This window comes from Gymnoscopelus braueri (assembly GCF_963280865.1).
Source record: "Gymnoscopelus braueri genome assembly, chromosome: 24".
Classification (NCBI taxonomy): domain Eukaryota; kingdom Metazoa; phylum Chordata; class Actinopteri; order Myctophiformes; family Myctophidae; genus Gymnoscopelus; species Gymnoscopelus braueri.
Genome location: NC_137626.1, coordinates 13360729 through 13377697, shown reverse-complemented (window position 1 = coordinate 13377697; position 16969 = coordinate 13360729). Strand labels below are relative to the sequence as shown.

General features: G+C 41.7%; 1 protein-coding gene across 1 annotated transcript in view; it reads right to left on the bottom strand.

Annotated features, from left to right (window-relative positions):
* LOC308080483 (cilia and flagella-associated protein 47-like) overlaps positions 1-16969 on the bottom strand; it is a gene marked incomplete at both ends in the record, with an annotated part of 106253 nt that overhangs the window by 82641 nt on the left and 6643 nt on the right. Inside the window, 10 exon segments of the mRNA XM_080422381.1 lie at positions 1839-2043; positions 2780-2932; positions 4181-4412; positions 5003-5213; positions 5656-5885; positions 7183-7323; positions 9801-9907; positions 11628-11797; positions 13660-13800; positions 16852-16936. Coding sequence (XP_080278507.1) covers positions 1839-2043; positions 2780-2932; positions 4181-4412; positions 5003-5213; positions 5656-5885; positions 7183-7323; positions 9801-9907; positions 11628-11797; positions 13660-13800; positions 16852-16936 — 1675 coding nt within the window.

The window sequence follows — 16969 nt, the reverse complement described above, 5'->3', positions numbered from 1 at the left end:
CGACGGCGATGACTGTTCGTCACCCAGACTATAGATTATAGAAGTGGACCTCTCCGTTGGTATTTTATACCGTGTGAAAAAACGTGTGTTTCCCTATTCTGGCCGGAAAAAAACATGAAAACCGGTAACGGAATCTGCGTCATAAAACCGGATGCAAGTGTGGGTGAAGTAAGTGGAACTGGAATCTTAGAGTGAAACATTGCAGAATAGCGCGATCAGAGATTAAACAATGAACGTGCGTCCAACACGTTTTTAAAATTCAGTCATTCCTTCTCATTTCATGGATTTCCAGAATGGGCGTGTCTGAACAGGCGATCTCAGAATGGAAATGTTTCTGATGTCACAAACATTAATGATGGCAAACCCAATGTTAAATGAAAAGTGCCCGAATCGCTCCGAAACTTTTTCTACCCCCCCTAAGTGGGGGTCTACGAACAAATACTTCGGGCTCGGATTTTGGCTCCGCCCCCCCCCCCCCCCCGGAAGTGGGTGAAACAGGCACCTCAAACACTTGGTGGAATTGTTCAAAAATGTTCAAAGTGTTTTTTTTTCTTTTCGATTTTGTATTTTTCTTAGATGCTTCTTTTTATGCAGAATTTTTCTTTTTTTTCTTTTTTTTTAAATATATTTTTTAAATATTCTTTTTTATTAACAGACAGAATTGCTCAGTAGCCCCCCCCTGCCCAAGAGGACGTTTTGGTATTGCAGCTGAAAGTGCTGTATAAGCCAGAGACAATTGACTTGGGATGAGTATATCTGAGTGATGATTTAGGCTCAAACCTTTTGAAAAAGGTTTGAGGGACATACACCATATGATATTAAATATCAAATATTTTTTTTAAATTCATGGTGTAGATCCTTTAATCTGTGAGAAACATGTGGAGAGTTTTTTAAGGGAAAAATGTATTATTATGGATATGAAGTAAACAGTGATTCTCTGGCAAATACATTGTATTTGAACACATTATGGACAAACCCTCACATTGACACGAACACAGAGATTACACACATTTATCGATAAGCCAAGTGAAGCGATATGTAATGGAAAAGTAATTAAACCCCTCTCTCTCTTTTTTCTTCTTAAAATTGCTAAATACTACGCACAAGTGCTTAGTACTTGAAAAAAGTAATTGAAAAAACACAGTCTCCTCACGCATTAGAAGGACAATATCAATCACCTGAACCAAGGACGGGTGTTTTCAATGAATCTAACATCTAACATGGAGTTTGTATAGGACAGGGGGCCTGTCTGTTAAAGTGAAGTACTGAATCAAGCAACTCAAAAACTGTCTGGGGTGTTCACAAAAGCCCAAGTAGAAGTTAAAAAAAGTTTGAAGAAAAAGTGCTCCTCGAAGCACAGGTCTCCGCCAGGTCAAGTAGGTTATTGTGGCCTCCTATGGAATATGGAAAACCGGACAGATCCCGTGTTGATCACATGACTATAGAGATACTGTGTACCGATTTGCATGACGTTTGGATCAAATCTGTAGGAGTAAATGGGTTTAGCACAAATCGGCCTCCTGGTGGCGCTGTAACAGGCCCATGTGAAAATTAGGGGCAGAGGTTCTGAATTGGCATCCAGGGAGGGTGTGTGCACAGTTTCGGAGCGACCAGGCCAACGGTGCCGGAGATTAGCTGTTCACAGACAGAAGGACGGACGGACAGGGGGTAAAACATACTCTCTCGCCATGCCTTTCGGCCTGGCGGAGACAAATATCCCTTTAACTGAGCTTCATATGTACAGAACAGCACACTTATAGGCATACAAGGTGACTGAGGGGATAATTGGTTGTAAGTATAGTATTTCAGGTGCTAGTTACCACCATCTTGGAACTTACCTGGCTGTTGCTAACCTGTCCAGTGATAGATGCTTTAGCCAGAGGACCACTGCTGTTGGCCACCAGGGTACTGTGGCTGTCACAGAGTTCCTGTATCTCTGCTGCCGTGCTGAGGTCCAAGTCGCCGAGGTGGAGATGAGGTGGGAGTAGCCCCCGGGCCGGAACAATTCCAATGTCCACCTCGTCCTCAACTTGCCCCTGGTGTCTATAGCAACCACAAACCACATACAGTAGTTACACTACTTCTTATCTTTTCTGCAGAGCTAGTTCAGGCAGGCAACTCAAGGCAGCATGCCAACCTGATCAGGTGACCAGTCACATGCTCTCTTCTCCTGATCTGGGCGGCTATTTCATCTTCTCTGCCTACCTGTCATTCTGTTGCCTTGCCTCGCTGTCTGCTGCTGACCATCAAGTTTGCAATCCCACCGTCTCCCCGGCATCCACCTGTAGGCTCCGTTTCTAGATTCCCCTTGGGGGTCTTAATTCATTCCCTGTAATTCTATTTGGCATGTTTTGCGACATTAATTAAAATGTTAATGCTTACAGGGAATGAATAGATACAGAGCCCTAACGCCAAACTATGCTTCATATATCTATGCTCAATAAAAATATATTTTCAAATCAATCTAAGAGTTGTCTGACTGAACTCTGAGTCTGCTAGAGCTCCGTTCCTACTGCTTTACGGCAAAACAAGCCTCATTTAAACGGCCATAGCTCTTGAATGGAGGATCGCGACCGGACAATTTTATTTTCCTCTACTACGACAGCCCTGTGCGTGTAATGAGACGATTTCTGTGAGGACGCTGGTCAAGGATAATATTCCATGATTTTTCAAAGGTACAGTAAAATCGCTGTCTTTGCTGGCAGCAGTGGCACACTATTACACAATTGATCTGGCAGTCAAAGAGTCAGTACTTTTTGTTGCATAATGTGACGTATACCTGGCCTCGGTCCTCTGCAGGCGTGTGTGTCTGAGCTGTGCAATGAAGTCCAGGTATATCTGTCTGTGTTTGTGTCTCTGCCCCTCTTCATCCTCAGTGAAGGCGTAGTCTGGGTCCACGTAGCGGTAACGACCAACGCCGGTGAAAATGGTCCTGGAAGGGAAGCACACGTCAAGATAACAGATGCTTCTTCCCCTCTAGTCGTCTGCAAGAGATGTCCTAGAACTCCGCCAACCACAACACTAACAAACACTTTACTACTGGATGTCTAGAACTGGGCCCCAACCCCCGAAACCTCTGTCTAGAGCAGTGGTTCTCAACCGGACCAGGGGGGTCCCCACATGACTTTTTTTTTGGGGGGGGGGGGGTCCCCAGAGGACAGTGAAGTGGACAATTTAAGACCAATTTAAGACCTTTTTAATACCTTAAAAAGAAAGAAAAGAAAAAAAGACCATTATTGCATCAAAAGTAATCAAAAACTATACTATAAAAACTGATCAAACATTGGACAAATTGTCAAATAATATAAGAAAGAGGCAAATATTGTGAAAATAGCAGATCTACAAGCTCACAACGCCTCGCAAAACAAGGCATTGTGAGCGCTGTGAGCGTTGTGAGCTTGTAGATCGGCTATATCACAATTTTTATCTGTGGAACAGGGTCAAACTAAATGTAATGCCTCAACTCAAATATGATTATTTTGGGGTGTCACAGCCTGAAAAGGTTGAGAACGACTGGTCTAGAGTATATAGATACTACATCAAACATCATATTCTAAACAATTTAAAACAAACACTGACAAAAAGACAAAAACACACTAAAAAGTGTTATAAGTCATGGATTAGTTTGTGCTTTGAACATTTTGGATGTGCTCTTTTTTCGCAGTCAAGAGTTGTGTAGGAAGGCTGATTCTACCATTCACCTGCACACATATCTCAATTGACAGCTCAAATGTACCTAAACACGAATCATCCAAGTCACTATACTAAATAAAATGCGTATATAAATGTCTGTCTGTCTGTCTGTGTGCGTGTGTGTCACAAGGTAGCTCTCCACCGCACCGCACTGACGTCAGCGGCGGTAAGTGTTGGAAACCCGCCTGTTGCCGAAAATCTGCCGTTGATTGGGCGGCGGGTACACTGTCACGTAGGGTCGCAAGTTGTAGGGAAGCATCGATCGAGCGCCGACCGTCAGATAGCAACGGGCTTTTAGCACCATAGTAGCCGTCTCTTGGTGTCGGCTCTCAGGTGTATTCAGCAACTTTTTTCACACCTTCCAACCTCCCGGCTTCTTTCGACTGCCAGTCTGTAGTAATCTGTAGTAGTCTGTTTGGTGGAGAGTTACCTATACACACACACACACACACACAGACATGTATGTGTGCATCTGGATGACATCTACCTGTACTGTTTATGTGGAGAGGAAGGCCGGAGGCTGGCAGCTCGATCGTTAGGAAACGCCACAAACTGGTCCCCCTCGTCCGTGCCGTGCTTCTTTGACCTGCTGTGTGTGTGAAGGTGCGTTTTGGCTGCGTTGACGACGGCGGCGCGCACCGTCCCTCTGCAGCGAGCCAGGTCAGCAGAGCGAACGTGAGGCACCGTCCCAGTCGGGTTGGTCACAGCTGGCGTGAGGCCTGTTGAGGAAACAGCCAAGCAAAAACCAGGGCTGAAGCCGAATTAAGCAAAACTGAAACATTTGTAGTGGCAAAGTATGGATGTACGACAATCTTTAATATAATCTGGATATGAGATTTGTGCAGGCTGAAAACCCACCTCTTCAGGAAACACTACCCTTCCTCTTTGCCTTGCCTACTTGTTGTCAATTAGTTGGTTCTTGTTTATTCGATACTTATTTGTTTTAGCTCTTTCTCATTTGATTTTCCTACTTGTCCCATCTGTTTAAGAAAGCAGGTAGCTGATATATTGCACTTTTACCTCTGAGACTTAAGACTTCTGGTGATTAGTAGTTTCCTTGCCTACCTATGTTGAATGCACTTATTGTAAGTCGCTTTGGATAAAAGCATCTGCTAAATGACTGTAATGTAATAATGTAATGTGCATGAGAAATTATCGGTTTGGGAATCTCATAACTCAAGGTTATGGTCTGCGGTGCACAACCCTTTTTGAGCAGCAGTACCATGAGAATGTGTGTACTGTAACTATCACATACGGTCAGATTTTGGATTCCTTCCTTTAATCTCAATACTTTTTTGAAGGTGTGTACCAGGGTTTAGTCTGGGCTCTGGGTGGCTGGTCTCCGGGCGACAGACAGCAGAAAGGTGTAGTGTGATGGTGTGGAAGCTGCGAAGGTGGAGTTCAGTGATGTCATCGGTTCTTTCATCGTTCTTATGACGGAAAACCCGACCTAGGATGTCCAGCTTCTGTCGCACATGGAACCTCCCCAACTGACGGGGGGCGAATGACAGCACTATGTCCTGGAACCAAGAAAAACAGATGAAGTAGCAAACGCCCCCACAGTGGATTAGTATTTGCTTTTATGAAATAAGAACAATACTTGGCTTTTGTTTGCATGTACAAGGCTGGCTCCTCGACTAACCCCTATTCATTTATTTGCTTGCCTGGCCTATACTGCAAAGTGGCAGTGAATTCAGTCCATCTTTATGCGTGCGTGCGTGCATGTGTCTCTCTGAGTGATCACTGGTTATTAGAAAATGTATTATTATTATTATATTATTATCATAACCACCCAAAAATGTTTTGACTGTTTTTAAATGTACTTTTACCTTTTTATTTTTCATTTTACTATTAATGTATTTTCCCTCATTACTGTGGATTACTTTGGAGAAAGAACATCCCAAAATCCCCCCACAAGAAAAGGTAATAACCAATAATCATCATTGACAGCCTTCGCTATACCTGGCACTGTCCAGGGGCGATGGTGCCAGCAGAGGGTTCTGTGATGAAATGGGCCGCCTTGCGAAAACGGAAGGCAGCGGGGAGCAGAGGGCCGGGGTTCCGCAGCACGCAGAGCAGGTCCACGCGCTGGCCCTTCAGACACGTGGGGAAGCTGAAGCGCTGAGTGGGATGGGGCACCACGGACACGGGTAAACCTGTCCCAGTCACAGCCAACTCGACACTCCTTCCACCTAGAGAGGAAAGAGGAGACGGCTTTAGCCCTTTTAGGGTTTTTAGGAATTTCTATTCAAAAATAGCAGATACAAGCTCATAGCGTGGCACTGAGTGCTGCGCTATGTTGTAATTGTTGTTGATGTAAGATGTTACAATACTTTCAAGATTTTTGTTTTTTAAAGTGTCACGCTGTGAGCTTGTACATCTGCTATTTTTAAATAGTCAATATATAAATGGATAAAGTGGTTAAAATGATTGTAATGCTATGTTAACTACTTTTGCTGGAGACCAATCATTTTAACCACTTTATCCATGTATACGTTGGCTATTCAAAAATAGCAGATGTACAAGCTCACAGCGGGTCACTTCGAACATCTGCTATTTTTGAACATTTTCAAAAAATCTTGTAAGCGTTTGTAAAATGTTTAATTTAGATTTTTTTCTTCTGGTTTTGTCCCTGGCACAAAAACTATTCAGATGGGGGTCCTTGGCACGACAAAGTTTGAGAACTACTGCCATAAGGGCCCATTTGGTTACACATGTACACTCTCAGAGCTACAAATGAGATGAAGCTTGCGAAGCTAATTCAGGCCAAGTGCTGTTTTCCTGCGAGACTCATACCTAAGAATGAATGTATGGGAAGATGTGAGCAAAGACACACGGCAGAGGCGTCTGTCACCAATAGGTGAAACGCGATGGTGGGCTAAAGATGCTGCGCTTACAAAGGTGTTTGGGAAGTTTGGGGATCCAGCTGGATGTCTTTACATTGATCTGATAGTGACACTCAGGGCCCTGAGTAATAAAGCTAATATGAAGCCGTCGGTGCGTGCGAAGGCCAGCGGGTATGCAGATGCACTGCTGAAATACCAAACTATCCTCACTGCCCAGACGTTTCTGCGCGTCTTCCAAACAACAACTCCACTATCCAAGTACTTGCAAACGAGTGGAATGGATTTGCTCACTGCCCATCGCTTTGTGACAAGCACACAAGAGAGTGTGAAACAATACGCAAGGGACTTTGCAGGGGTAAAGAGTGCCGCAGACAACTTTGTGACGTGGGCAAACGCTCAGTTAAATGAGTGTGATTGTGAGGACACAGAGGTGGAAGACACACTGCCGACCAAAAGACCAAAAACTGAAAAAAAGATGCCAGGTGAATTATGTGGTGATACAACCATTGCAGATGCCTATCAGAAGTATGAGATTACAGTACACAATGTCATTTTGGATACCGTCAATGAAAGTCTTTCCCGGCGTTTTGCTAAAAACAGAAATTCGATGACATGAAATGTAACGGTGTGCCTGCTGGCGCACTGAAAGCGCTGAGCGCAAACCTGATAAGGCACAACAATAAAGCCACTCCCGAGGCCTTGCAGGCTGAACTACTCAGCCTGGCTACCCACTGGGGCACGTTGAGCGAGTCTGTGCGTAAAGAGTATCTGGTCCAGATGTGTACTGAGGATGAAGATGATGAGCAGCAGAGCACATACGAAGAATGGGATGTTGTGAACAAAACCTGCAAATCCTGTAAAAAGTGTCCCGCCTGTTGCTATTTCTTCCTACAGCGCTATAACATGCTCACTGGTTGCATGTGAGCGAAGCTTTTCGATTGCTTATCATTGACATGCAGGCTCTCTCTGTTCTGCTGTCCATGGTGCTGAAAACAAAATTGTGCATGTCAAAGAAAATGAAAGTTGATTTGATTAGCACATCACATTGTGTAGTTCAGTTTGGGTTCTTAGCCTGATTAGTTTGAGTGGTTATATTACTGTACAATTATAAATACAGTACAAATTTATCTCTTCCCTACCCCCCACCACCCCACCCATACTGTAGCGATCCACAGAAAACAGAAGAGGTGAAGGCACTTAGGCACAGTCGGAGAGAGAGAGAGAGAGAGAGAGAGAGGCAGAGCGCTGTTTTATACGCACCCCCCCCACCCCCGACAGAATCGTCCGCAAATTAAATCATTTATAGGCTAATAGCTGCTTGCAATGATATAGATTAAAATCTTGTGAGTCTTTTAATAAATGCCTAATTTGAAACAGTATGCCCTACAGTATGTTGTTATTTAACATTTCTAACGCTATTGTATATTTGTCTCATTCTCTTGCATTGTTTTATGGTGTGCTGCCTACGTTGGAAATAGAGGGGCTGACACTGCATTTGAAAAGGCTTATGTTGTCTCAAGCCATTTGCGCACATTGACATGTTACTGACTTTGACATGTTAAACTGCAAAACATACATACATACATACACAATACATATCTGGTGTATGGCTGAAGGCAGCGTTGCATTTAATTTCCTTTTGATTATCCATTGTATACAGTAGGTTTAAAGGGCTCATGTAGTCGCTCTGTGGAGTGTGAAGCTGTATATTAAGTGTAACAAATAACTGCATATAGGCAATGCGTAGATGATTTGATTGATAGACAAGTGAGTGCTATGATATTAAACTGGGACTGTTACTAGATCACAGTAAAATGGAGCTACTGACGTGACCTATAAATGGAGTAATTACAATTATAGTAAAGAATAGTTTCCTATGTATATTCGTGAAATATGAACATCTACAATGGTTCAATAATAATTAGCATGGATTATTACAAACAAAACATTTCTACTATTTTAAATTGGTCTAGTAACTAATCAGGATGCAAAACCAGCAACCATACAGAGCTAATTAACAATCAGATTAAATAGGCTAGCTAAAATATTTGACAAGCAATAATCAAAATATAACTAACAATTATATATTTCGTTTTCGTTTTGTTTTATATATATTTAGAACACACTATTATTACTGTTGCAATGTTATTTAAACCGTAAACCTATATGGCCAAAAATCAAGTAAAATATAAAGTAGAACAAATAAAGTAAAATCAGGCAAAAATAAGAATTAAATAACATAACCCTATCCTAACCCTAAAACCGAAATAAAGTCACCAAAAACTAACACAATCCGCCAATAAACCGCAATTCTCGCTTCGCTTCACGCGCGGGCGACCCCCGCTATGGGCTGGTGAAGATCACAAATGCCAGGGCCGATTTTCTGTGCCAGTCCGTGCCTGCTGCTCTGCCTACCTGCTCATTCTGGCTTCTCTCTCTGGCCGCACGGACGTGCTGCTGCGTTGCTCCTCTGCTAATATGAGTTCCCAGAAGTTTTCGCCAGCTCGGCGAGGAACTTCTGGGCCAGAGCCCTGGTATTTGTGGGCGGGATGAAACTTACGCTCAGAATCTGAGCGGACACGCCTCTTACCGGTCTGAGAGCTGTGCAACTCGTCTAAAAAGTCCGACGAGAGGCAAACAGCATGTAACTTACGCTCAGAATCTGAGCGGACACGCCTCTTACCGGTCTGAGAGCTGTGCAACTCGTCTAAAAAGTCAGACGAGAGGCAAACAGCAGTACACAACAATGGCGGCCGCAAAAGGGGAAATTGCTTCCTGTTGATCCTATTTAGATGCAACACCCAGTGCATGTGGATCCCGCCCCCTTTTCTTCATTGGCTGTTGATTTGAATCACAACGCAGTGGCCGCACCCCTGCTGTCTAAGCTCCGACGCAATGCCTCCCAGACTACTCCTCTGCTGACATCTCCTGCTGTATTTGCTGCCTTCGCTTGCCTGCGTATGCTGCTGCCCATGAATATTCTTAATCCCACCGCCTCCCCGGCATCCACCTGTAGGCTCTGTTTCTAGATCCCCATGGGGGTCTTTATTCATCCCCTGTAAATGCTATTTGGCATGTAACATTTGTTAAAATGTTCATGCTTATAGGGAGTGGATAGATTCAGAGCCCTGACGCCAAACTATGCTTCAAATATGCTTCTATGCTCAAGTAGCCTATGCTCAATAAATATATATTCTAATCCAATCCAAGAGTTGTCTGACTGAAATGGATAAATGTACTGTGTAGTATATGTGAGATTACCGTTGTGAGGAGTGAAGCCATGCTTGGTCCCCACACACTCAAACAGCAGGAAGAGAGAGTAGTCTTGTCGAGTGGCTGTGCCAGCACTTTTCTTCTTAGTAGCGCTTCTGATAGAAAAAACATTTCATGTAGATTTTAGAGTTGACTAAAGGTAAAACAAAGCATTGGTTAACAACATTTGAAACATGCTATAATGTAGGACAGGGGTTCTCAACCAGTGGTTTTGTGAACCACTGCCAGGGGGTTCACACAATTGTGGTGAAAATTTGATTTTCTTTCAAATATATTCTGTCTACAAATGTGGTTTTAATGACTTATAATTGTAATAACAGTGTCAGACTGAGTGTAAAGTGAGACTTAGATTTGTAAATTGTTCACTATATGTGCAGCCTACCCTTTTCAGCTGCAATTAAAACATGAGTAAAACATGTAATCATAGGGTGTACTTCAGTTGAACCTTTGAGACAGAAGGGGTACAAATGTCACAGGACAGATTAACCCATTCAGACCGGGAACGCATCTGTGTAACCACTTTAACCATTATTTTATACTTTGGCTATTCAAAAATAGCAGATATACAAGCTCATAGCGCGGCACTATGAACTTGTAGATCAGATTATTTATTTTTTTTAATCTTGGTAAAAGGATTTAGAAGACATTTGTAGAATCCCCAGAAGCAAAGATTTGAGTAACAAATGTTCGCTTTAAAAACAAAATTATATATATATATATATATATATATATATATTCAAAGATTTGCACAAATTCACGATAAAAAAAAAAATTGCAGATTATACAAGCTCATAGCGCGGCACTCGGTGCCTGGCTATGAGCTTGTAGATCTGCCATTTTTGAATAGCCAAAGAAATCTAAAAATTAGTGAAACTGATGCGTTCCTAGTCTTAATGGGTTAATAGCCACAGCAGCTCGAAAAAAACACAGACAAAACAAAACACAAAACAGGAACACAAAAACATCAACCACTTGACAGGCAGGCATAACACAGTATTATTGAACAGACAACATGGGGTGTAATATCGTGGAAAATAATGTGGATCTCTGACTTTGTGTGGCTAGTCTATGACGCCAGTCATCTATGATATCTAGCATGATGTCAATCATCTATATGACGTATGAGCCATACGCTGAAATCTTGCCCAAATATGGAGTCATATGGTATGCCACATTTTCTAGACAGCCTACAGAGCCATACTGTAAAACACATAAACCACCCAACTTATAATAATAATAATAATACGCAAATCACAAAGTGCTACAGGGTTTAAAAACAATACAAATAGCAGGCAAAAAAAACAAAAACATTCAGCAACATCATAAGACCCTTCTTGGGGTAAAAAGGTGTTTAAAAACATAGTAGAGCAAAATATCTATGAAAAAAATACTAAGGGTGATGAATTGAGTTTTCGATGAATTGAATACAAAGGACCCCAATGGAAACAAGCCATAAGCTTTCTTGGGTTTAAAATCCTCTTAGCAGACCTTGTTTTGAACTGTTACTCTCCTGTGATTTTTTTCTTTTGCAATGTGCTAATTAAGTATTCAATCAACCAATCAAGAGTATACAGTTATTACACAGTAATAACCTGGGTTTATCTTTTTAAACCCTAATATCGAATTCCTTGCATAGTTGCTCCTCGTTAGTATAGTGGTAAGTATCCCCGCCTGTCACGCGGGAGACCGAGGTTCGATTCCCCGACGGGGAGAACTCACTTTCTTTTTCTCCTTTGTTTTTGTTTTTTTTCCTGGAACTGTCTACATTGACCATTCAAAATATCTATTAGACACAGATGCACACACACAGCTTACCTTCTGCAGACAGGGCTAAAGCATAAAGTGAGGGTGGTCTCATTATACGGTCCTAACGTTCCCTGGCTGGGAACACACGCCAGCACCTGGGAGGCGTCTTGTGTGGCCAGGCTGCACTTCTCCAACCTCACCAGCAGGGCGGCGTCTGTGCTCAACCGGAGGTCCGTGGCCTTTAACAACAACTGTTGGTCATTTTGACTTAATGAAGAACACGCAGAATGACGGAGTCAGTTGTCATATTATGTTGTTGGATGCTTTACTTGTCATAACACATAAGTATGACAGTGAATGTTTTCTAATCAGTTTTGCCATCAGACACTAGAGCATAGACAGAGAATCAAACAACCAACACTGACTAATACAGCAGGGGTTCTAAAACTGTTTCATGTCAAGGACCCCCGAATTGACACTTGTTAGCCCGTGGACCCCCATTTGAAAAGATATGCCAGGGACCCCCATAAAAGAAGATTTTTACTGCTCTAGCAGTGATTCTCAACCATTTTAATTTCAAGGACCCCCAGTTTGACATGCATTTATAGCGGACCCCCATTTAATTTCTATCTCTGGGACCCCGATTTTGATTGTAAAATCAATGTTAATTTAACTCTGAGAGTGTACAAATGGAACCATTTGGTTCCATTTGTACACTCTCAGAGTTACAGACCCATAAGGGTCCATTTGGTTCCTAACTAGCCATTATTTAGCTGGGGACCCCCTGGAACTCCCTCAAGGACCCCTGGGGGTCCCCGGACCCCACTTTGAGAACCAACGGAATACAGGTTGTGCTAATGATGTATCGTGTGAAAGTCTAATATATTTAGTTATAAACAAAATCAGATAACAGATGGAAATCAGATTACATATACATAAAATATAGGAAAATTATAGGACAGAAAATAGAATGTTCTGGTAGTGTCAATATAACACACAACGTAGTGTACGTCAATGGTTCGTACGTCAGTAGGGTCCAGGGACCCCCAGGGGTCCTTGGGGGGGTTCCAGGGTGTCCCTTAGCTAAATGATTGATCGATAGAAACCAAATGGTCCCTTACCGGTCTGTAACTCTGGGAGTGTACAAATGGAACCAAATGGACCCTTGGTCCATGGCATACAGCAGTGGTTCTCAGCCTTTTCAGGCCGCGACCCCCCAAAATGATCATATTTGAACTGGGGACCCCCCCCGGGGACCCCCCCACCCTGACAAGAACTTGCAGTTGAGGCGATCTACAAGCACATGTAGATTGGCTATTTTGAAAATGTTTGCCTCTTTCTAAGGTAATGTTTGAAAATTTGCCCAATGTTTGACAATTTTTATAGTATTTGTTGGTTACTTTTGACGCAGTAATGGTCTTTAATTGTCATTTTAGAGGTATTAAAAATGTCTTAAAGGTCCTTAAATTGTCACTTTATAAATGTGCAGATACCCTGTATAGACATACTGTATGTTAGTTTGTTTACTGTTTGAGTGAGAAAACAATGTTGCGCATTAAGCTAATCATCTGGGGACCGCCCTGACCCACAGGTTGAGAACCACTGGCATACACTGCAAAACTACCAAACCGGGGGTCCTTGAAATTAGGCCTGTCACAATTATTACATAATAATCGTCTAATCGCAACTATTTGAATATAGTCGCAATTATTTTTTGCATATTCGTCATAATCGTCATAACCGTCATAACCGTCATAATCGTCATAATCATTTCCATGTTAAAGATGTTCATATACTTTCAATAAATGACAAAAATTGTGGAAATAGCAGATCTACAAGCTTAAAACGCGTGCCAAATATATGTTATGTCGTCATATCTGCCCTGTGCAATTTCTGTTTACGAAGGCTAAAAGCCTAACAGAAATTTATTTTTTATTCATAATGTTCCAATAATGTTCAACGACAGAAACGCAATTAAATCGTTAATCGCAATTATTTGAGTGACAATTAATCGTCAAGTAAAGTTTCATTATCGTGACAGCCCTACTTGATTTTTTTTTTAGAACGACTGGTGCACATCAGTTTCTCCTCATCCACTCACCACCTCGGTGCCTGCAGCAGTCTTCTGCAGCAGGCTGACCCAGTCACAGACCTGCGGTCCATTGTTCCTTAGAACCACATGCTCCACACTGGACGTCCCGAAGTAGACAGGCCCAAACTGCACCAGAGGCAAAGCACGGCCCTGTAAAATAATAACCAAGAGTTACAATTACTAACCCTTTAAAACTGGGAAAGCATCGGTGTCATTTTTTGATTTGAGCATAAAAGAAAAAGCATTATTTAACACTTTGGCTATTAAAAAATATAACATAGCAGATCTACAAGCTCAAATATTTTGAGATGGGGGTCCGCGGCCAAATACATAGAATTTTGGGGGTCCTTGACAATTATGAAAAAGTTTGAGAACCACTGATATAATAGCAACATAAGTTTAAAAACTATTAGGATTTAGAAGACATTTGTAGAATCCCCCATAAGCAAATATTTGAGCTAAAAATGTTGCTATAAAAAAATATATATTCAAAGATGTGCACATATTTTCAGGATTTTTCAAAAATAGCAGATCTACAAGCTCATAGCGCGGCACTCGGTGCCGCGCTATGAGCTTGTATATCTGCTATTTTTGAATAGCCAAAGAAATCTAAAAATGACACACAGATGCTTCCCCGATCTTAACTCTTTGACTACCAGAGTATTTTCATAAAGTACTCCCCCAGTGCCAGCAATTTTCGTGTTTTTTTATTTTTATATTTTGAAATTTTTCATGAAAATAATTTAAAGACACATAATTTAAAGACACAGCACAAATCCGCCACTAGAGAGCAGCACATGACAGCTTGATCAGGTCGTTGGCTCACTGGCACCCTTCTTGAGAGATTAAACAGGGAAATACATGAAAACGGATGTGACGTGGTCTCAGATTGTCTGATCGGCCAAAATTACGATGTGATACACGACGGCGATGACTGATCGTCACCCAGACCATAGATTATAGAAGAGAACCTGTCCGTTCGTTTGTTATACCGTGTGAAAAACCGTGTGTTTACCTATTATGGACGAAAATGACCGGGGAAAAAAATCAAAAACCGGAAACGGAATCCAGGTCATGAAACCGGATGCAGATGTGGGTGAAGTAAGTGGAACTCGAAAATAACATTGAATATTAAGCAGCATAGCGCAATCAGAGATTAAACAATGAACGCGCGTCCAGCGCGTCCAACGCGTCGACGGCCAACTGGACAAAGTAGCTATTGACGCGTTATCGAGTCAAGGGCAGTCAAAGAGTTAATAGATTAATAAGTATGACGATGAATAGCGCAATATAAGGTCAAGGTCAAAGCAAGCCAGTGAACTGGCTTGCTTTGATTTGATTTATTGAATACTTTATTAGTCAGAAATGTAATCAGCACGTGGTACAGGCAGACATTAATGCTAAAAGGATAACACAAAAAAGTCCTGGGGACTTTGTTTCCATTGTGGTCCTATGTATTCAATTCATCAACATAGCATGTTGATGCATACTGTACATTATCCTACTTATTACACAGCTAATAACTAAAAAGCAGGCCATAAGATTTAGATCACAGATTTCCAAAATTGACCCTATATCACAATCTATATCACAATCAAGTAAGGCTACTTCTTGGCCTCAATCACAAAACCCATCTAACCCCTGCTCATTTTGCTAGGATTGGATGGCTTAGGGTTGAGGACAGAGTACAGCAACTTGCTATGGGCCTGGTCTTCAAGATACACCACAACATTGGGATCCCCCTGTATTTGTCAAAATACTTCCAAAATGTTAATGAAGTCCATGATCATAACACCAGAGGCAGCTCCACAAATCATGTTCAACCCAGATTTGGCTCAACAAAGGGAATGAACTCGTTCTCATGCTATTCATCAAAAATGTGGAATGCCCTACCAAAAGGAGTAAAGGAGTGTAAAACCCTACTCACTTTCAAAACTGCCCTAAAGATACACCTTCAGGAGGCTGCATTTCAAAAATGGCCCCTGTCCAAGTCCTAACCTACCCCATGTCCTAACCTAACCTACCCCCCCACCCCCCCCCCCCTCTCTCTTTCTTCTTTTGTACTTTTTTTTCACTCTTCATACCAGTAACCTGTAAACTGATTGTATGACATTCTGTATAGTAGTGTGTATATCTGTCTGTCTCTTATATGTCATCATAATTTGTGTGCATGGGGATCTCATCTTAAACAAGCTCAGTGCTCAATGAGTTTTCCAGTTTAGTAGACCTTGTATTGTGAATTTGTACTTCCATGTACTGTTATGTACTGTCATGTACTGTTCTCATGTCTTACTAAATAAAGTACATCAATCAATCAAAACCAAAGCTTTGTAAATATAAAACAGTGTCGTCTCTGTTCGCACCACATTTCGAGCTTGTGGATCTGCTACTTTTGATGCTTTTGTGTTAGTAGTATGAAAAACAAAAAAAGTCAGCATATTATGGAGATAAGAGGTTTCTGCCCGACAACAGCGATATATTACGTATATCTGAACGCTGTCAAGCTCCATGTGCTCAACATGAAAACTTAAAGGGTAAGACCACTTTAGTAGAGGTCTGGGTTGTGTAGTTACCTTGCCATGATGTAACTCCAAAGGTGGGCAAGAAATAAAAAATAATTGCTCCATTGATTAGAAATTGATAATTCAAAATATGCTCCTCATTGACTTACATTGTACGGTAAAACTGCTCTCAAAGTCACTCTTTTAGCACAAAAACGAACGCAAACAAAGTTGATTCAGACAATATAGAACATCACCAAACCCGGTACTGTTTTTTTTTTTTTAATAAAAATGTCAACTTCCTGTTGATTTTGCCATTTTTAATAAGTAGAAAACCCGGACTGGATCGGCGGATCCGGATCCAGATCTTCAAATAGTAAAATCAACAGGAAGTTGACATTTTTATAAAAATAAAAAAACAGTACTGGGTTTGGTGATGCTCTATATTGCCTGAATCAGCTATGTTTGGGTTCATTTATGTGCTAAAAGAGTGACTTTGAGAGCTGTTTTACCGTACAATGTAAGTCAATGAGGAGCATATTTTGAATTATCAATTTCTAATCAATGGAACAATTATTTTTGATTTCTTGCCCACCTTTGGAGTTACATCATGGCAAGGTAACTACACACCCCAAACCTCTACTAAAGTGGTCTTACCCTTTAAGTTTGAACTCAAAGAACATGGAATATTCTGGAATACCTTGAGGTCGTACAGCTCAAGGCACTGCTCCACCACCTCAGCCCTGATGTTGAGAGGTACAGCAGGGCCGTTGTGGAGCTTCACCCTGGGACAGGAGAGGAGAAGAGAGAGAGAGGAC